The sequence below is a fragment of the Copadichromis virginalis genome, linkage group LG18 (assembly GCF_057382275.1).
Source record: "Copadichromis virginalis isolate Kocher_CV1m ecotype Utaka linkage group LG18, C_Virginalis_male_GT1.1, whole genome shotgun sequence".
Taxonomy (NCBI): Eukaryota; Metazoa; Chordata; class Actinopteri; order Cichliformes; family Cichlidae; genus Copadichromis; species Copadichromis virginalis.
In genome coordinates, this window is record NC_140635.1 from 4,569,928 (window position 1) to 4,592,303 (window position 22,376).

The 22,376-nt window shown below is 39.3% G+C and overlaps 2 protein-coding genes and 1 pseudogene across 2 annotated transcripts; all 3 read left to right on the forward strand.

The window, feature by feature from the left end:
- Positions 1 to 1,425: 1,425 nt before the first annotated feature.
- LOC146687003 (uncharacterized) lies at positions 1,426 to 8,710 on the forward strand (annotated as a pseudogene).
- Positions 8,711 to 12,831: 4,121 nt separating this feature from the next.
- Positions 12,832 to 16,037, forward strand: LOC146687004 (tripartite motif-containing protein 16-like). Its single transcript, XM_085437947.1, has one exon. It carries the CDS (start codon positions 13,468 to 13,470, stop codon positions 15,151 to 15,153), a length of 1,686 nt encoding a protein of 561 aa, XP_085294073.1. The 5' UTR covers positions 12,832 to 13,467; the 3' UTR covers positions 15,154 to 16,037.
- Positions 16,038 to 16,410: 373 nt separating this feature from the next.
- Positions 16,411 to 19,475, forward strand: LOC146687005 (uncharacterized). The gene is made up of 3 exons (XM_085438004.1): positions 16,411 to 16,906; positions 17,937 to 18,198; positions 18,901 to 19,475. Exons 2-3 carry the CDS (start codon positions 17,949 to 17,951, stop codon positions 19,404 to 19,406), a joined length of 756 nt encoding a protein of 251 aa, XP_085294130.1. The 5' UTR covers positions 16,411 to 16,906; positions 17,937 to 17,948; the 3' UTR covers positions 19,407 to 19,475.
- The last annotated feature ends 2,901 nt before the right edge of the window (positions 19,476 to 22,376 follow it).

Here is a 22,376-nt window from a genome sequence, read left to right on the forward strand (position 1 = left end):
TCTTTCACTTATTGTTGCATGTGTGTTGTTGCTGCCTGTGTTTGAGTAATTTCTGTAACTGTGAGACATCTGCTGCTGCCTATCTTGGCCAGGTCTCCCTTGAAAAAGAGGTTTTTAATCTCAATGGGATCTTCCTGGTTAAATAAAGGTTAATAAATAAATAAATAAATAAAAAATGGACACTGTACATGTACTGTACAGCACGGCCCCTCCTGAGAACCCTCAATGTCTACATGCATTTAAAACTGGGTGGTGGGCACTATGGAACGCCAGGACTGCCATAATGAATTAATTAAATACATCATTAAATAATTAATTAAATGTGGCAATAATTAATTAAAATTGGAATTAATTAATTAAATAAATAGTTATGACACATGTAATTAATTAGTTATTGACACATTTAATTAATTATTTATGTATTTCACATTTTAATTAATTATTGACACATTTAATTAATTATTGACACATTTAATTAATTATTTAATGCTATATTTATTTATTTCATTTTGGCAGTCCTGGCGTCTGGCTGTCATCTTGAAATAATTTTATCTGTCAGCCTCACCCATCAAACTCAGGGGGCGGGGTTAACGCTGCCCATGCAGCTTCTCTAACATTTGATTGGTTGCCGTGCAAAGTAAGTCAAAACAGGTCGATCCTAGATAATCGATTGCTTGTGTAGACTTGGGGCAGCCAGGTATCCCAGAATGCATTTCAAATCACAGGCAGCAATGGTGGTGGTGTAGTTTTAAAATATCCCGTTTTTCTGTCACCAACTACACTTTTAACAGTGTTTTAGCTGCGAATGTCGCGCCGTAATCTTCACATGTCTGGTCAGGTTGTCAACATAGAACATGTTTGCAAAAGTGCTCAGATGTTTTCAGAGATTTCACTAGCTCTGCTAACAGTTAGCATGCAGAGTGCACCGAGGGGGTTACGTTAACCGGTTTGTTTACAAATTCCACTCTCCGTGTTCCACATGTTGCATTCGCAGATTCTCATTTTCACCGAACGATCGTCTCTTTCCGCCTGGTCTTGTGTCTCTGTGCTTCTGTAACATAAAGAACGAGCTGACATTTTTCTCACGAAACCAGCGATCAGCTCAACAGACCCTCAGTTTACCTGCATGCAGACAGAGGTCAGACAACAATTTTACATGTATGATCTTAAAACAGGACACAGCCACTATACGTGCTGCACAGTAAAAAATGGAGTGTCAATATTTCAGTGTAAACCTATTTTAACCTAGAGAGAGTATATACAACTCTGTGAGGAGTAAACCAGCTCTAACGTCAGAGTTAAAAGTCAGTGTAAAGTTCTGTAGACACGGAGTGAAGACATAACTCCACACAGTGTTGATTAGTACCAGTCCGCAGGCGTGTGCGGTCTGAGAGCTACCACAGTCAGGTAAGTTAAGTTAACATTCCCATACTGGTAACATTGTTTAGTAAGTATTTTTAAACTAAATAGCTCTTTATAGTTACATTGATGTCGAGTTAGCAGCATTTACCCATAGGTTTAATGATATTGTCGAGTAGCTACATGCTAACCATTGCTAAAAGTTCAAATGTTCGTTATATTCTCACTGAGTTAAGATTAACCTAAAACATGTTAACTATGTATTTCTTCTAAGTGCAGCTTAGATAATATTATTGTCACATGTCTAATGGGATAGTTTTAGCAACTAAATTACCGTTTATTAGTAAGCTAATAATCGCTAATTAGCTTCGAAGGAACTATCAGAAAAAGTGGGTAACATTACAATAAAGTTTACTCTACTGATTTATATTCTTTTAAGCAAATGCCAAAGGCTTACACTAATTTAGAATTAATTCAGATTATTTTATATAAATTAATTGACAGCAATGTTAATGATATGTTAATATACAGTAATTGTTCACAGAAATAAAGCGAATTGCAGTAAGAGCGACCAATACTTGATAAGTAGACTAAAGTTATTAAACAATATTAGATGTTAGTCACACTTGGTCCATTTGCAGTAACACTGGTTGATAAAGGATCTTTATTAGCAGTTAATCTGTTACTTATTTCTTCATGCTGTAGCTGTTAAGTAATATTGACTTTTAACTGCTTCTATTTTGTATAAAAACTAAAGCTCTAAAGTACATCCACAGTTTTAAACTCTTTCCTTTATTATTTTTTTCTCTTTTGTTTTGTGAACAGAATATGTTGCTGCGTGTTTTGTTTGGTGGGGAGCAGAAGTATGTTAGGCTGTCTGACCTGGGCCCTATTTCAGAAAGCCGGTTTAGTGCAAACTCTGAGTAAGTATACCCTGAGTTAACGAAAACTCTGGGTTTTCGGTTTCACAAAGCGAGTTCAGATGAATCCTGAGTGAGTCACTATGACGACACACTCCGTGAAGCTAACCTGCCCCCTAGCAGGTTTACCACAACTAACCCTGACTGTCTCCGCCTCTTTGTCGGAAACCTGACAGTAGGAAGTGTCGGACATGGCGTGCCCCTACCTCGAAGAGCCAGTAGATGTTGAAGCCCAAATTCTCCGCAGAGCTCTCCGCCGGGAGAGAGTGATTAGAGCGCGTTTGGACATTTGATCATTTCCTGATGATTTTCTGTGTGAACGTTACCGTTTTTCAGCACAATCTATAATTCATTTGAATAACATCCTCAGGCCTAATATTGCTCATGTGACACATCGCGGACATCCTCTCAGTTCTGTACATATTGCACTTCGTTTTTTTGCAAACGGGAGCTTTCTGTATAATATTGGTGACGCTGAGCACGTTTCCAAGACTACCGTCTGTCGGGCAGTCAGGAATGTTACAGTTGCACTGAAACGTCTCCTGTACTCGTCTGTGGTGTTCCCCGGTCATAGACCCACAAGATTTATCAAAGAGGGATTCCACAAAATTGCAGGTATCAGGATGAACAAAACTCAATTCATGATGTGGTGATACTTGAACTACTACTTAAATTTTACATTTATTTTCAGGGTTCCCAGGCGTGATTGGCTGTATAGATGGCACTCACATTCCAATCATTGCTCCTTCAGTAAATGAAGGAGACTATGTGAACAGGAAGTCTTTCCACAGCATTAATGTACAGGTACATAGTTCCCTGTAGCATTTCAAACTAACAAATTATTTCATTATAGTAATGGATGCTAATTTGTGTTCTCTGCACTGTGAAGATCATATGTGATGCTGCCAACATTATGACAAATGTGGAAGCCAAGTGGCCAGGCTCTGTTCATGACTCACGAATCTTTCGTGAATGTACACTGAGCACAAAATTTGGACATGGTGAGTTGAAAATACTTTAAAATATATAAAGACCAATTGCTACAGGGACATTTGAACTGAAGTGTATCCTTCTGTCTTAGGAGAGTTCACTGGCTACTTGCTTGGTGATAGGGGGTATCCATGTTTACCCTATTTGCTTACCCCTTACCCTGACCCTGAACCGGGCCCACAGCAGCAATATAATCTGGCTCATTGCAGGACAAGAGCCAGAGTTGAAATGACTATCGGAATGCTTAAGGCCCGGTTCCAGTGCCTTCAAAGACTCAGAGTCACCCCAGAAAGGGCATGTGACATTATTGTGGCATGTGTGATTCTTCACAACATTGCCACAATTAGAGGAGAACACTGTCCTTCTGAACCAAACATCAGCAGTGATCCAAACCATGAACATCCTGACCCTCCCACGGACATACAAGATGGAAGAGCAGTCAGAGACACCATATGTCACAATCATTTCCTTTGACCCATCATCTCAACATGTTGAAAGAAGAATAAACAGATTTTTTGTTCAACTGGCTTTATTGGTCGCCTGTATTTCCTGTACACAAAGTATTAATAAGTATATTATTATGTATAAGTATATAACACTGAAATAATTCGTCCATCTCTGACCACTTCACCCACCCTTAACTGATGTTCTAGCAGTAAAATCTCAATCTTGGTCTTTTGGATCTGCTGCTTGAAGTGTTCCATTTCCAAGTCACATTTTTTTATTTTCTTGATCAAATGGGTCTTGTACAGCTGCTTTACAGGGAGCTATTGAAACACAGAAAATAGCATTGACATTCATAGTACATGCCTACTTAGGTTGGTTGTAAATCAGTGCTGAACATCTTACTGAGGAAAGGTTTGTTGGAGACGTGGCTGGACCCTCTTCCTCTTCATTTCCATCATCACTCTGTTAGAGACATAGAAAGTCCATGGTTTTATTATAGTACCACATTTTATTCAATTGTTATATTTTCCATTGTAAGATGTAAACCTCATAAAGTGTCTCTGTTGCTTCCTCCTCTGTAACAGCTGTCAATGTTTCTTCATTATTTTCCTGTAGTAAAGAAATTAACAACATTGCTGTTCTACTGTAAACTCATATAATCTGTGGAGTATTAAGAGTACTCATAACTGCATGTTGGTCTGGCTCAACAGGAGGCTGCACCAGATGCAGTACACCATCACCATCAACTGATAGAATATGAGGTTTATACAGGTCACTTATAACTTACAAGGGACCAAATGGCAATTAACAAACATATACCAATCACCTTACACTTCATTGTCATTATGCTCTCAAAGACAGCCAAGACTGAGGGAAGGCAAAATCAGTAGGAAAATAACTTCACTACAAAATAATTCATTATGGTAAAGAGTTTATCAAATGAATGAGTAGCACTGCAAAGGTGACTGTGAAGAAAGGATGTATGCACATCATGTATTATTTTGAATTTACCTCTTATGTAGGCACTTGTGTCTTGCGGGGTTATTGACTCAGAGGATGTCCCCGCAGAGATGCCTTCAGCCACAGGGCGCCCACTGTTTTGGCTGAGGGCCAACTGCTCAGCCTCTGTGAGTGGTGGTGGTGGAGGACCCCCACCTGTTTTTCGGGCCTCCGCTTTTTTTCTGTTGGCTATAACGGGGTCACATTTGAGCATACAGAGTAAGCAAATATGTACTTGTAATGTGCTCAGATAATTTCAATAAGTGCTTACAGAAGGAAAATTAATGTAGCCTCTAACTGCAATTGATTTACATGGGACAAACAGACCAAGCACTATGGCTCATAATACAATTACACCTTACCTGTTTGGACTATATTTTTATATTTCATTTTTACTTGCTGCCAGGAACGTTTGGGGCCTGTTGGGTTGCACCTGCGCTCACATCACGTCACAAAATAAAATGTATAAAATAAAAAATAAAATAAAATAACGTGTTAAATGGGTGGAAATCCCTAGATCAATGTTTAAAGTAACACTCACGCATTGACTCTGTCGGCTATGTTTTGCCATGCATGCTCCCTTTGTTTTGCAGCTGAGGCTGTGTTACTTTTTTTCCGCAAAATTTGCATGTTATCGGCATATGCTGCCATCAGAATTTCGGCCTCAAGCGCTGTAAAATACATTGACCGCGCCTTCTTTCCCTCCGTCTCCATGGTGACTCGCTTAATCTGTGCTCCACTAATCAGGGCTTTATGTATCCTCGTGCGCGCGCTTGACTTGGGGTTAAAGCAACTCCGCGTTGATTGAACTGATTGTTATCAGCCTTTCTGAAACCGAATATTCCGAGTTGGACAGTTCGGGGTTACTCAACCCTGAGTATCGTTTTTCACTCTGAGTTTTCTAAACCGGCTTCCTGAAATAGGGCCCTGACATTTGATGCTTTCATGAAAGAAGGTTAGAATATCAGGATAAAACAAGATAACAACGTTTACCTGGTCAATAAACAAGCTTAATTATATTCTAAGTCAACTACCTAAGTTGATAATTGTTTCTACTTCAACAATGAATGAGAATTACCTATATTCTTAAGCTTCATCTCATCAATATTTTGTGAAGACATAGCCTTACTCTACCATTTGATAAGAAAATGCATGGCCTTTTTTTTTTTTTTTAACAATTTCTGTAACATTTCTTTTCTCTTACCTTACTTCAGTGTGCCTAAAATTTAACATACCAGAAGGCAGACAGCTAGATATGAAGGTGTTTGACCAGTCTGACACAGAAGTAGACGCAGAGGTGTTTGAAGAAATAGTGAAGGGGTCACCTGTAACCTTCCGAGTCATGCTGAGCAATGAAGAACTTGGTAATCACTCACATACGTATATGTTTATATGAAATTTAAAGGTTGAGATTGAAGCATTAACAGTTAAATTTAATGCTTCTGCTTTGGTCATGTTCCTTAATGCACAGGTGTATCTCTGTCATCATCATCTTCTCCATCGGATGATACAATCATTCTAAACTTCACAATGTGTGAACCTCCTGAAGAAGCAGCAACCACTGAAGGAAGACAACCTAAAAGGCCATGCCATATAAACTATGAGGCAAAAGCTGTGGGTAGTGAACATTGTTAGTCTAATTTGCATGTTTGATGTGAAGTGTTTTTATGTAATCGTTTTCCAGTTTTTCTCAAGGTTTAAAAAATTTCTGACTTCATATTTTATGTCTATTTAAGTTGATTGAAAAAATCCTAACAACAAAGCCTGGTGGTGAACACATCATACAAGAGTATGCAAAAACCAAATCTCTGACAGATGCAACTAGAAGACAGATGATAAACATACTTGCTGCTGAGATGACAGAAGCACATGGGTAAGAATCATAAATGTAGTCTATAAAGAAACATTTTTAGTATTGTATTATTTTTAATTGTGATGTTCAATGCCAATTGAGTGACGGTCATCACTGAATTTATACATTAGGACATCTCCCCCTAAAAGTGTAAGAGTGATGTATGCGCAGGGGATTGTTGCTCTGTTTCCATATCTGGAAGACCCATATTCACAACATGGATATGTAAGTAAAGGGGACTTTGCAACATTAAACACATAGTTGCCCTCAGAAATGTTGATAACATTCTGCTTGTATTTAATTACATAAGAACATTACTATGATCCAGAGAGCGGTTCAGGATACCTTGCGTGGCGGTTGAAGACAATTCAAAGAAAAGCTGCAGAGGAAAGAAGTGTCTCACTTTCCAAATCTCCTAAAAGTAAGTTCACTTGTGATTTAAATGATTCTGATCTAATTTGTAGGCAGGAGTCAATCAAATTGTTTTTTCTTAAGTTGGCGGGCCAGGCCGTGGTCGATCCAGACCACTCACCACTGAGACAGTGTTATCAGATGAGGATGTAAAAGCAGCTATTGCTCTTTTGAGACACTCTGCTGATGAAGACACTATCCGTGAAAAGATGAAAGCTACCTTCATTTATCGGCATTCAATGGTCAGCGATGATAAGAATGCAGCAGATGTCTTCATAGTCTTCCCGCGGTTTCTGGACACACCAGGACTGGTAAGACATCTTCATTTGTTGAATCACTGAAATATTCCATGCAGCTTGCAATTTCACTCATTACACCTCTTATCTTCTATTTTTGCATTATAGATAGAACAAGATTTCAGACTCCTGTTTGATGAGGTCACTGCCAACAAATTCTTGGAGAGGTGGCCCATCGATCTCAAATCAAAGATTGTAAAGGAAAGTCATGGACTTGTACCCACCTCGGAGCTCTTGGAGTTGATGTGCAATGCTGAGTCAGCTACTGAAGTTGAGAATGGTATGACTGACTGTTTTTATTTGCCATTGTTGGTTATATAGGCAATTCTGTCTATCGAATGTATTTTTGGAGTAATTCTTTGTTTATTCGTCTGTAGGCTGGGACAGTGACATGTCTGCTATCTTGCTGCTGCTACATCTGCTACCGCCATCTGCACAAGGGTGAAAGAGACCAGGAAAGATGTCTGCATCTCAAGCTGTCGATAACCTCATCAAATTCCTAAAGGTATGTTATTTAAAATATATATTCCATCACCGCCATTGTAATGTACAGTAAGGTGATCTAATCTAATGGGATAGTCACTAAATACTGCTGTTTAATGTGTTGTTGTAGGCTGGAACCAGTGTACAGCAGCATCTAGACAACATCACCCGAAGCAGTCAGCCCTACCTTCTTGCTCAGGGACCCACAAGAAGCAGCATCCACACCTTCTTCATTGTGATTGACAAGCATGCACTTCCATGTAAAGCAACAGGTTCAGTAGGAGCCCTTGATGAACTCTTTAAGGCCCATTATGTCTTTGATACGTCATACAGTTCATCCCTGACCAACTTTTTCACTTTTCTGCAAACAACCATTTACAACATTGATGTTGGGGAAACAAAGGAAACTCCCAGAGTTGCGAGCAAGAATGGTGCGTTAGTATCCATTGAGATCAAAATAATGAAGTGCTTTCTTTGCAAAAGTGATCATGGTAGACCAAACAGCCTTGTAAAACACCTTAAGGTAATTCATGGTCTCTGTACTGGGAGGACACTATATCTCAAATGTGGCCAAGTGGGATGCTCACGTTCTTTTAGTAGTTTTTCTGGCTTTAGAAAGCACCTGAACAAATGCCACGTAAGCAGTTCATTTGATTCTGCAGAACTAGATTTTTCACCAGTTCAAAGTGTTACGGACACAAGTACTACTGCTAATGTTGATGTGGTGCCTGAACATTTAGAGCATAGGTGTCAAACTCTGGCCCGTGGGCCAGATTTGGCCCGCAGCCTGATTACATTTGGCCCGCGAAGCCATACCAAATTACTATTAGAGCTGGCCTACTGGTATTATACAGTTAATATATATATATTGTTTAGTATTAAGCTTTGCTTGTTCCATATTCAGGTTTTCAGCAAAACTTGTTTGAGTCCATAAAAAAAGATTCATTCTTATATCTAGAGGAAGTTTTGAATTTTGGCCCACTGTGTATTTGAGTTTGACACCCCTGATTTAGAGGCTGAGTCGGAATTATCTTCAGCAGACCTTGTAAATAGTTGTGCAGCTGTTATTTCTGATCTAAAGGCAGCAGGTGTAGGCCAAAGTGTAGTGAATTCTGTAGTGAATTCCATGGAAGAGATTGTTCAAGATATCCAACAACATGCTAAAGAAACAGTCATTAAGCATGTATTTAGTAATGAAAGAGAAACAGAAATGTGCAAGAAAGTTGAAGCATGTTTTGATGAGTTAGAGAATCCTTTCTCAGTTCTTAATTCTGAGTACAAGAGGTCAAAATATTTATCAGACAAGTGGGAAACTGTAGAACCAGTTGAATGTGTAATTGGCTCAAGATTTGACACAAGGCGAAATAAAAAGACTGGAACATATGATCAGGCAGTTGTTCAAGATAAATTCATGTATGTTCCAGTTTTATCAACATTGGAATCAATATTTAAGAGTCAGCATGTTGGAGAAATGTTGAAAAAATCAGACACTTGTGATTCAAGACGCAGAGATATTTGTGATGGATCTCTATTGAAGACACGCCCTCTTTTTTTCAACAGAAAAGCACACAGTTCAGATCCAAATGTTCTATGATGACTTTGAGGTTGCAAATCCTCTTGGTTCCAAGCGAGGTATTCACAAGTTGGGTGCAGTATATTTTACCTTAAGAAACTTCTCTCCCAAATGGAATTCTTTTTTGGCCAACATACACCTTTGTGCCTTATTTCATGCACAAGATCTGAAACGTTATGGTTTTAGTGAAATTCTTGTTCCTATTGTTCGAGACATTAAAGTGTTAGAGAGCGATGGTATTGAGATTCCACTATTCGGTGGTTATGTTCGTGGTAGTGTGGTACAGGTCACTGGTGATAATTTAGGCTTACATAGCTTGTTTGGTCTGGTGGAGTCTTTCAGTGCAAGGTACTGTTGCAGGTTTTGTTTAGCTGATAAAGATGACTTTCAAACAGAATTCTCTGAAGATTCCCCCAAAATAGTGTTGCGCACCAAAGACAACCACACTGCTCACTGTCAGGAAATGTCTAATAATCCATTGCTTCCTTATGTTTTTGGTGTAAAGAGTTCATGCTTATTGAATTCACTGACATATTTTCACACAACTGAGAACTTCTCAGTTGATGTGATGCATGATGTTTTGGAAGGAGTGGCCCAGTACAAACTGAAGTTATTGTTTTTGTATTTAAAAGAACAACATCTTACATTGGGAGAAGTGAATTTGAGAATACAAAGTTTTGATTATGGATTCATGGAGAAAAACAATAGGCCAGTAGCTGTGAATTTAGGTGGAGAGTCTAATGATCTGGGACTGAATGCTATTCAGACATGGTGCTTACTGAGGAATGTTCCCCTCATGTTTGGAGATTTGGTAACCTCTACTGACCAACATCGGGGCCTACTACTTTTATTACTACAGATAGTTAACATTGTATTTTCTCCTATGTTATCTCAAGGTATGTGTGTATATTTAAAACATTTGATTGTGGAACACCACAAACTGTTCAAGATGTTGTATCCCCAGAAAAAACTTTTACCAAAGCACCATTTTCTTATCCATTATCCTCGCTGCATCCAAAAAATAGGGCCTGTACTTCATAGTTGGTGCATGCGCTATGAAGGTAAGCACAATTTTTTCAAGAAACTGCTCAAATCATTCAAAAATATCACCAAAACGCTGGCCAAAAAAACACCAGAATTATATGGCATACATTTGGCAATCTTCAACAACCTTTAGTCGGTTAGACATTGGTCCAGGAAAAATGGTGTCTTTAGATATGGTAAAAGGAGGTTCTGGAATTGCAATAGCAATGCAACTGCCCAATAGAGTTCAAGTTATGAAAGTGAACTGGGCTAAACAGAATGGTATTGTTTACCGCCCGCATTTGGTTATTTGTGGCAAAGTAGTGTCTGAAATGCCTGTGTTTTACCAGATTGAGTCAGTTCTGATAATACATGAGAAACTGGTACTTCTCATTTTGCCATTATGTACAGTAGCCTTTCAAGAACATTTCCATGCTTATGAGTTGACCAGGACAAAGCAAGATTTAGTTGTCTTTCATGTTGACAGCCTGCATTATCCCAGGCCTTTTGACATACAATTGTCGTATGGAGTGAATGACAACTGTCATTACTTACTGTCATTTGTAAGAGTTTGTTATGCTAATAAATGCTGTTACTGTAACCTGTATGTTTGTAGTTATTTTCATAATATAGGATAGATCACAGCCATTTAGAAATATAGCATCATATGATAAATATGAAAAAATAATGAAAATGAAATATTATTACACATTAGAGTGAACTTGGACTAAAAATAACTCTATAAAGTGAAATCATATTACTCTAAACAGTGTGAATAACCCTCAGTGTTAAATATTTTTACACATTTTGTTGTTAATTTTGACACTAAACTGAGTAGAATTAACACTAAAAAGTTAACACTGGCCATAGAGTAAATTTTACCCTAATTTTGAGTGGGACCAAATGTTATCTGAAACAGAGTTAAAATCAACTCTCTAAGTGTAAAATTGACAGTTTTTTACTGTGTGGCCTCATATCAAATGTGAAGGCAGAATGAGTCTACGTTTGACGTTTGTTTATATCTAATCTTCCTTTTCAAACATTTAAACAGCAGCGAGTCTGCAGCTGAGGGAACACAAACTCAAATTGTCGGAACAGGTTTGCTCGTTTCTTGGATTCATTTGGTGATTTATTAAATGTATAACTGTTATTCTAATCTGCTGCTGGGTCTCTTACACTTTTCTTTATGCTGTATATTTTCACGTCTCTGGAATAGTTGGCAGTTAGTCAGCTGGGAAACTCTGCATATCGTGGATATGCTGACCTCGCTCCGTGGTGTACAGGGCCGTTTACCCTCATGATTAATATTCACAATAAAAATATTAGCCGAACATCATGAAGTCTGTATGTGTTTCATAGTGTCGAACAACCTTTGTACAGTTAAAGCCAGCAGTTACTACATGACAGAAACACCAACGTTATCTCTTTTATGCGTTTATACACAGGTCACGCTGATTACTGAACAAAAACCCAAAGATCAGATGTTAAACAGATTTATTTGCTCTCTCTCCTCCTTAAACATGTTTTTAATGTTAGTTATAATTCAGAATTGGCGACTGAAACACGTAGGACACATAAGAACATCAGGAAATAAAACACCGATAAATATAACCTCAGTAAAAGAAGTCAGCGGGGGTTACTACAGCTGTGTACCGGGGCCTGCGCTTTGTCGGTGGGATTGCTTGCGAGGCGAGCGGGTCTATCCCACGCTTTGCCGTGAGACTGGGCAGACGTCTCCGAAATCATCGAAGCACTTTTGCAAAGAGGCTGTATCTTGACAAACCGACCAGACACATGAAGATTAAACCACTACATTCTCGGCTAAAAAAATATTAAAACGGTATTTGGGGACACACAAACAGGGTTTTTCAAAGTTCAGTTCTGTTAGCTTCCACATGCCGGTTGTTGTGTGCTAGAAACAATGGCCACCAGGCCTAAGCAATGGTTTTGACTTGATCAGCGTTAACCCCGCCCCCTGAGTTTGATGGGTGAGGCTGACAGATAAAATTATTTCAAGATGAGAGCCAGGCGTCAGGACTGCCAAAATGAAATAAATAAATATATCATTAAATAATTAATTAAATGTGTCAATAATTAATTAATTAAATGTGTGTTGGCCCTGCGACAGACTGGCGACCTGTCCAGGGTGTACCCCGCCTCTCGCCCTATGACAGCTGGGATAGGCTCCAGCGCCCCCCGCGACCCTGAAAAGGATAAGCGGAAGCGAATGGATGGATGGATGGATGGATGAATAATTAATTAAAATGTGAAATACATAAATAATTAATTAAACGTGTCAATAATTAATTAATTACATGTGTCATAACTATTTATTTAATTAATTAATTCCAATTTTAATTAATTATTGCCACATTTAATTCATTATTTAATGGTGTATTTAATTAATTCATTATGGCAGTCCTGGCGCTCCATAGGCACCAGCGCCAGAGGTGAGGTTGAATACAAAGACCGTCCTCTGGACACCGTATAACATGCCCGATCCCAAGGCCCTATATGTATGTGTTATGAGAGTGTGAGTAATGTGGATGTCTAGGTTGTGGAATAAAATCAGTCTGCTGATAAAACAGTGAGCACAGTGAGAAGATCTTCACTGAGCTGATCCATCTCATCTCATAAAATTGAGGCACAGGTGACCAGGAGGGGACAGAGGGGGAACGACCTTTTATTGCTTTTTTCTACAACAATTTCTTAGTTCAGCTGCAGTATTTGATATCCTGTAATGACTAAAATGATAATTTAAACTAATTTACATAAAAAGATTGTCTTTTAAATGTTAAGGTTATTTAACAACTTTAAAGGCTGAGCAGTGCTATTTTTAAATGAAAAACTCACAGGCTCACATGTTCCAGGATTGAATTAGTGTCTGATAACCCTCCCTCTTCCTGCTCTCTAACTCAGCACCTCCTCTCTGTCCACATGTTCCCTTGTTCCCTCCCCTTCTGATCTGCAGTTTGAAGATGGGTGCAACCAACATGTGGTGACGTATAAGAGCTGACAGATCCCATTCGCTACAGAAACCTATGTTGTTTAGATCAGAGCAGTTTCAGTTCTGAGGAAGTGAAACTCACACAGTCACTGACACTGTTGGGTGAAATGGCGCAGAAAAGTGTTCAGCTGGACCGAGAAACCTTCTCTTGTTCGATCTGTTTGGATCTACTGAAGAATCCGGTGGCTCTTCTCTGTGGACACAGCTACTGCATGAAGTGTATTGAAAGCTTCTGGGATGAAGAGGAAAAGAAGAAAATCTACAGCTGCCCTCAGTGCAGACAGACTTTCACAGCGAGGCCTGTCCTGGTGAAAAACACCATGTTAGCAGTTTTAGTGGAGCAGCTGAAGAAGACTGGACTCCAAGCTGCTCCTGCTGATCACTGCTATGCTGGACCTGAAGATGTGGCCTGTGATGTCTGCACTGGAAGAAAAATGAAAGCCTTCAAGTCCTGTTTATTCTGTCTGGCATCTTACTGTGAGAAACACCTTCAGACTCATTATGATTCACCTACATTCAAGAAACACAAGCTGGTGGAGCCCTCCAAGAAGCTCCAGGAGAACATCTGCTCTCGTCATGATGAGGTGATGAAGATGTTCTGCCGTACTGATCAGCAGAGTATCTGTTATCTCTGCTCTGTGGATGAACATAAAGGCCACGACACAGTCTCAGCTGCAGCAGAAAGGACTGAGAGGCAGAGAGAGCTGGAGGTGAGTCGACAAAACATCCAGCAGAGAATCCAGGACAGAGAGAAAGATGTGAAGCTGCTTCAACAGGAGGTGGAGGCCATCAATCAGTCTGCTGATCAAACAGTGGAGCACAGTGAGAAGATCTTCACTGAGCTGATCCATCTCATCCAGAAAAGAAGCTCTGATGTGAAGCAGCAGATCAGATCCCAGCAGGAAACTGAAGTGAGTCGAGTCAAAGAGCTTCAGGAGAAGCTGGAGCAGGAGATCACTGAGCTGAAGAGGAAAGATGCTGAGCTGAAGCAGCTCTCACACACAGAGGATCACATCCAGTTTCTACACAACTACCCCTCACTGTCAGCACTCAGTGAGTCTACAGACTCATCCAGCATCAATATCCGTCCTCTGAGCTACTTTGAGGATGTGACAGCAGCTGTGTCAGAGGTCAGAGATAAACTACAGGACATTCTGAGAGAGGAATGGACAAACATCTCACTGACAGTCACTGAAGTGGATGTTTTACTGTCACAACCAGAGCCAAAGACCAGAGCTGGATTCTTAAAATATTCACGTGAAATCACACTGGATCCAAACACAGCAAACACATGGCTGTTATTATCAGAGGGGAACAGAAAAGCAACATTAATGAATCAACAACAGTCTTATTCTGATCATCCAGACAGATTCACTGGATGGTATCAGGTCCTGAGTAGAGAGAGTCTGACTGGACGTTGTTACTGGGAGGTGGAGTGGAGAGGGGGAGTTTATGTAGCAGTCGCATACAAGAATATCAGCAGAAAAGGAGGTGAATCTGAATTTGGACGTAATGACAAATCTTGGTCATTAAATTGTAACAACAACAGTTTTACATTTTGGTACAACAACATCCAAACTCGTGTCTCAGGTCCTCGTTCCTCCAGAGTAGGAGTGTACCTGGATCACAGAGCAGGTATTTTGTCCTTCTACAGCGTCTCTGAAACCATGACTCTCCTCCACAGAGTCCAGACCACATTCACTCAGCCGCTCTATGCTGGACTGATGTTTTACTGTTATGCTGGACTGAGGCTTTACTATGGAGCCACTGCTGAGTTGATTAAAGTGAAATAGACTGAAGTCTTTCATATTGTTGTAAGTTTAAATCTGTATTTTAGTTCCCTTTTAGTTTCTCTCCATCATTATTGTGGTATTTATGTGCTGCACATAAATCAGATGTCAGTCAAACATTATGGGCAGTACCTCGACATCTTCAACATGTTGTCTTGATGTTTTTACGTTTTATAGGTGGAGCTCTTTCCTGTGTCTGTTCAGCCATGGAGACTATCAATGCTTATGGATATTTTTATTTGAAAAATTTCTCCACATGACAACATAAACTTCTCTATCTTCTAAATGTTTACTGAATATTTTTCTTAGGTATTTGTATGTTGTTGTTTCTCTTCACTGATCTTAACAGAGAAGTCTACAGACCTTCCTTTATCACACAGATTTTATTCTCATTTGTACATTTATAAAGAAAACAATTAATTACAGAGCAATAAGAAATTTTAAGAAAGTGCACTATATCATAATTTATAGTAAAGTGTATTAAAGCATCGTTAGTTAGTCACTTATTTAGTTTGGAGCTGTATCATCTGACACTGTAGAAACATTTCCTCCAGCTTCAGCACAGAATGTTAAAAACAGAACTATTAATGAGAACAAACAGTAGGAACACAGTATCAGCAAACATCATGGCTTAAAATGGAGAGTAAAAATCTAAAAAGAAATAAACAAATTAGTAAAAAGGATTTCCTGTTGACATGTTATTGGTCCTATCTTGTCTGCAGCACCTCCAGGATGCTTCTTATATGTTTCTGGTTATTTTTGCACCAATTTTAGTTTTTGTCAGTAGGAAGTTCAAGTTCAACTCAGTGTGTTTGTTTGTTTTTTTCAAACTGATGCCTGACCTTGAACACCAAACATCTGTCAATAAAGCAATGATATAAAATGCTTATATTAGTACTGAAAAACTGCATATCCACTTTACAAATATAAATAATGATATAAATCCACAGCTGAACTGGAGGAGCAGCTGATCTAGTTCACTCATGTGTTTCTGGACTAAGAGTTGGAGCAAATACCTTATGATTCAGTGATGTTTGTTTTTGTTAAATATTTTGTAGATCCAAGAGTGAGTTTGACTCATGATGATGATGTTCCGAATTAAACAAAGTTGGTCACAAATTCTTCAAAGCTGTTTATTAAGAATATATTCACTTGGACTCATGAGACAGGCTTGTGATCCAAGGGAGCCATCAACTGGACAATTACTGACATGACAACAAAAAAGCTAAGTACAGAGGGGGGAACAGATGTGAAAATACTTGCTTTAAAGGATTGTAATGTTTCCTTTTAAAATAAGTCTCTAAGGTCAGACAAAGGGACAGAAACTCATAGCTTTCTACCAGCCCAATGACAAAACTATAAGTTGTTTTTTAACATCTACTTTTTCATCTATTTGGCAGTCACAGTGAAAAGTATAAACATTGGCACGCTTTGTCTTGTGATTCTGCTGTTCGTAAAAAATGACCATGCGCAAAGTACCAGACTTTAAGGCTTTGACTTGATGCCAATGGCCTGAGGAGGACAGTATTACCCTTGGACATGTGTAGTCTGCCGTCTACTCAATAGAAGAAGAAGAAGCGCGGAAATGGCACAACTGTCTTCAGTTTCTGGGAGAGTTTAACAATGAGAGACTGATGATGCAGAAGAAATCTCCGTGGTTAAAAACATTAAAAACAGTCGTCCAGGATGATGAGATCCGCCACTGGCTCAGACTGCTGTATATCAGCCGGAGACCCGAGATGAAGTCACGCAGCAGGTATGTAAAACTGTGATGTTCTCAATGAACTAACACAGGAACGATCTGAGCTCAGTCTGTAAGCTAACAGGCTAAAATCAGAGAGCAGCTAATCAAACAAGTGCGTCCGTTTTTTTTAAAGGTCAACTTTTAACAATAGACTTTCATGAGACACATCAAAACCAAACAGGGAGGGAAAGCTTCGGTTTTCTGCACTGTGCCACAGTTCGCTGTCTGCTTCGGTTCACGACGCCTCACTCCGGGGCTACAGACAGTTCTCTGCCGCCTGTGGTGCTCCTCACCTCCGTCTGCACCCACAGACTTCCCGAGGTGGAGGCAGGCCGGCAGGGACTTTGAGAGATGGGCTTTACTTTTAAAAATAGCCCTTAATCAGGGTCTAACTCACTAAAAGATGGCCACATGTCTCTCTCCAACTTAATCTCTTTCTTTTAAGTAATTGTTTTTCATTGAAATGAAATTAATTGTTCAATAAAATGATTACATTTATAATTGAATTAAAGTTAAATGAATCAAGGTGATTTTGACTTTGCTAGTTAACAGGAAGAGAAACAAACTTACACAGGATAAAATGAAATTTGGACCCAGCAGAAAAAGTCAGATCACAGACAAACAGAAACATTCCTCTTTGGCTAAAATAAAATGCAGATTATTGCTCATCTGCAGTTTTAATCATGGTGAATAATTTATGATTCAGCCAAGTAAGATTCTTCTGTGTGGAGGTTTTTCCCCTGTCAAAAGGCATTGACCATTACCTTCATCTAAACATGGAATTTAAGTCATGTAGTTGCCGTTGTTTGTTTTTAAAGAGGTCATAATATTTTTGTGATGGTAGAAATTTATCTTCAAAGTAATAGTTATAAAGTGAATTAATAAGACTTTCCAACAAAGAGAGGGAGTCACATGGTGCTTCTGAAACATTTGTACAAACCTCTCTCACATATGTGAGCAACATGCTCACAGTGTACAGCCCTGCTGACTGAGGCTGCACCTTTACCTGTCTAATCTTTTTCTTTTTACTTTGTTCCTCAAGTCCCACATCAACATGAAGTGTAAGGAGGAGGAAGATCTGGCTGGCCAGCAGGTCTGGAAGCAGGAGAGGAACTTCAATCTGGACCAGGAGGACACAGATCCCCCACAGATCAAAGAGGAACAGGAGGAACTCTGCATCAGTCAAGAGGGAGAACAGCTTGTAGTGAAACACGAGGATGAAGGCATCGTCGTCTGGAGCGGGGAAGAGCGGCTCAGACAGCTGCATAACATCTGGAAACCTGAGAAAGATTTACAGACCAGCGGTAAAACTGTAATCGCTTTTCTGAAGTGTTAACATTAATATTAAACCTACAGTTTGTATCAGTCAGATCTATTTAATGTGTATTCGTGAAAACATGACAGGGAGTTTTAAATGGACTGGTTCTTATATAGCGCTTTTCTACTCAATCTTGAGCACTCAAAGCGCTTTACAAAACTTGTGCATTCACCCACTCACTCCCATTCGCACAAGCACATTTTTCTTAGTGCTTTCTACCAACATTCAGACACACATTCCACAGATCAAAGAGCAACTTGAGGCAACTTGGAGTTAGTATCTTGCCCAAGGATATTTGAAATGCAGACTAGGTGAAGCCGGGAATCGAACCGATCAGTAGATGATCTGCTCTACCGCCTGAGCTACAGCCACCCCCAATAGTGAAGATTATTTTGAAAAATATCAAGATGTAGATCAGTTTCGAGATCAACTCCAAAATAGATCATCAGTCAGTCAGTAATAAGTGAGTTCTTTTTTGTTTGAAAGGTTTTTTTTACTCTTAATGTTGCTGAAAAATGTCAGAACTCAAGTTCTCATTTGCATCAGAGTGCACAAATAACTTCATTTTTACACACTTTTAATTTCACCTGCAAATGTGAGCAACATGCCCTCATTACAGACTTTAACTAAAACTTTATCTTCTCAGAAGTGTTTTTCTATAATTACATTTTTTTTATTGTTCGTTTAGACCTCCACCAGCAAACTGCCTGTAAGGAGGAGGAGTTTGTCGCCAATCAGCAGGAGAGGAACTCAAGTCTGGACCAGGAGGACCCAGATCCTCCACAGATTAAAGAGGAACAGGAGGAACTCTGCACCAGTCAGGAGCTGGAGGAGATTGTACTGAAGCAGGAGATCAATAGTTTTATGGTGACTTCTAGTTTTGAGGAAAGTGACCTCAGTGAATCAGAACCAAACGATGACCAGCTCCTTGCTCTTAACTTTCCTGAACCAGAGCTTGAGGAACAGGAAGAAAACCAGCATGTGGACTCGGGATCAACTAGAAATGCGGAGCTGAAGAAAAGGAGACGTCACAAAAACCGAACAGATAAGTCTCGGAGTGAAACTGATACAAGTAAAAAATCTGTAAGCTGTGACACTTGTGGAAAAACTTTTCAGTGTAAATCCAACCTGACGAGACACATGAGAGTTCACACAAGTGAGAATCCACACAGGCGAGAAGCCGTATTTCTGTAGCACATGTGGGAAAAGATTTGGTAAGAAATCAGGACTAGAAACTCATTTGAGAATCCACACCGGTGAGAAAGCGTATTCTTGCAACGTCTGTAGGAAAGAGTTTAGAGACTTGTCGACTATGAAAAGTCACAGAAGGATCCACACAGGTGAGAAACCATATATTTGTAGCTCCTGTGGGGAAAGATTCAGTTGGAAATCAGGACTGAATTTTCATCTAAGGATCCACCTGAGTGACAAACCAAATCACTGCAGCACCCGAGGTAGAAAATGACCTCATGCTCCAAGTCACGGTACATTTCCTGTCCACAGCAGTGAAGGGCACTCTATGTTGTTTGTTCCAGCCCTGACTTTATGTTTCTCTAAGCTTGATATTTTTTTTATTGGTCTTTAAAGGTGACACAAATATTTATTGAACATGGATGCTCTTTTAATATTTACCACAGAAACTTGTATTTCTTCTTCAGTATAGAAGAAAACAAACATGAAAATGAGTTTTTCATCACTTGTTCCTTGTAACAACCATGATGTGATTCCTTTTTATCAGCCAATAAATAAGTTTTGATACACAGGACTAAAGATTTAAAAAAGTTCAAGACAAGTATACAATTTTTATTTAAATATGTTTTCTTTGTGATTTATGTTAATGAAGGTTATACTTCAGTATGGCTTTGACCTGGTTGTCCTGGTTATTCTTAGCAACATGTTGCAAGATTTGATTAAAATTTTTTGTGACTTATTTTGTGTATTGTGTAATCCCTGCTAAATAAAAGCAGTTAAATGTGCTATATTGGCTCATGATAAGTGTTTATATCATTTTGCCTAAATGCAAGTAAACTCAATGTTTGCCAACTCTGTGTGTGCAGTTTGCTTCATAAGTACAGTAACAGAACTTAAACTACATGGAGCCTATTTTGATTACATCATTACAGATGTAGATATTATTCATAGTTCATATTTCACAGTGTGCTGCAATCTTCTCCACAGACCTGCATTGCTCTCTGTTCAGACCCGTCATCTTCAAGATGTCCACTAGATGTCGTCAGAGTTCCCCCACTTTCCTCATCTATTGTGTTGCCATTACGTGAGCCTGCTTAAAACCTACAGTCCTTTACATATGGGTTCATTCAGGGTCATGTTTAGTGGGCAGGTTTAGTGCGATGAAGGAAACTCGTTTTCTTTAACTTTACCTCTCAGTAAGTAACTGGAGTAACAGACTCACTGATTCCTCCCCACCTGCTGGACATGAACCAGCTGACTGACACTTGTTTTCATTTTCTCATTCATAAAGTTGCTACCAGTTCAATTCATTTATATTTATATATAGTGCCAAAAAACAACAGTTGCCTCAAGGTGCTTTATATTGTAAGGTAAAGAATGTAAAAACCTCCACAATTGAACAAGCTGAAAAGAGCAAATGCTTGGCAGCAGTGGCAGAAACAGGCTTTCTGTCGTAATCACTGTAAAACACTAATCACTGGTCAGTCATTTGTTCTACAAATTCTACATTTGGATTTCTGATTATTATTTCTGGCTGATTTTCATTAGATCGACCTGAGTAGGGCAGCGACAGATGTGTGCGGTCCAGAAGAAGAAGAAGAAGAAAGAGGAGAGCAGAAATGATGACATTCTAGGCTCGCTTTTCACCTTTGATGTACTCTTAGCAGGAAGACTTTGGTTTGGTGATGTGTTAGAGATAATTTAGTGGTTGAAGCTACTGTGGACTGACCAGATCTGCCATCAGCTCAGAGTGCTGGATATCACCGCAAACCTGAGACAAAGTCATACAGAACAGGTGTGTAAAACTGTGATGGTGTCAGTGAAATAACACTGACTCATGCAGGACTCTGATAAAAACTCAGCTTGTGGGCTAACAGACTAAAATCAAAGAATGCTTCTCTTTTTCTCTTTTGTTAAAAACTTTGAACATCCAGTGAGACACAGAGTAAAGTGACTTTCCGAGATTGTTTCTTCTTCTACAGATTCAGATAAATGATGTCATTTTGAGCCAGAAAGAACATTTCCATCATAAAGTAGAAGACTTTTATATTTGTAGGAGCCATAATTGAATGTATTGAATTTTGATGATCACTGGGTTTTTATTTGTTTGGTTGTTATGGGAGTCACGTGGGTGCTAGCGGTGACATAAATGGGCGTTGTCACTCTGTCATTCACGGGTTTTGATTTTGACAGAGAGGAGGGCTGGGTAGCCGTAGTTTTTGTTGACCGCTGCACTACATGTTTCGCTTCGTTATATTAGAGCCTGTGATGTTGTAAGAGTTTGAATCAGGAGCCGATGATACTACTCTGTAAACTCTCAAAGCACTTTAATTAAACGAGCAAACAATTCCATCTCTCGCATTATTGCGTAACTTTGACAGCGCGTCAGGCAAATAGGCAGGCTCCATCCCCGGCCTGTAGCGACTGTGGAAGTCGCTATATCTTTAGTCAACAAAAAACGGCATTCTGGAGAAGCCAGCCGCAAGCAGGATCAAAGGAATCAGATCAAGGAACCTGAAAGCCACAAGTAAGTGCAGCGCATCTGAATGAGTGAGCCCAGCAGCACCGACACACCTGACGCAATTCTGAGGAGCGCAGGTAAGAATACCTGTGCATGTCTGGTTGTGGAAAAGGAAGCGACATTGCATTAGCGCTGAGATGTTTCAAGAGGAGACACTGAATGGAATGAATGTTGGTTAAATGTGCAACGTTTTTGGCTGCGCTCTTGGATTGATGACTGCGCTGCGTCTTATTAATTATGCTGCTTGGATGACGTTCAAATGGACAATTAAAGTGCCGTTACGTTGAAAGGATTTTATGGTCAAAGTCTATTGTGGCTTCCAGTGGATATGTTTTAATGGATAATCACTGAAGATTAAAATAAATAAATAAAAAATCGAACAAACAAACGGGAAAATCATGAGTCAAACAGGTGGTGATGATTGTTCCTTTAATGATTTTGGGGGAAAGAGA

Coding starts and splice junctions, on each gene's coding strand:
- LOC146687004 (XM_085437947.1), top strand. CDS start 13,468: ATGGCGCAGAAAAGTGTTCAGCTGGACCGAGAAACCTTCTCTTGTTCG.
- LOC146687005 (XM_085438004.1), top strand. CDS start 17,949: ATGAAGTGTAAGGAGGAGGAAGATCTGGCTGGCCAGCAGGTCTGGAAG. Junction 18,199..18,900: donor GAAAGATTTACAGACCAGCG/GTAAAACTGTAA, acceptor TTGTTCGTTTAG/ACCTCCACCAGCAAACTGCC.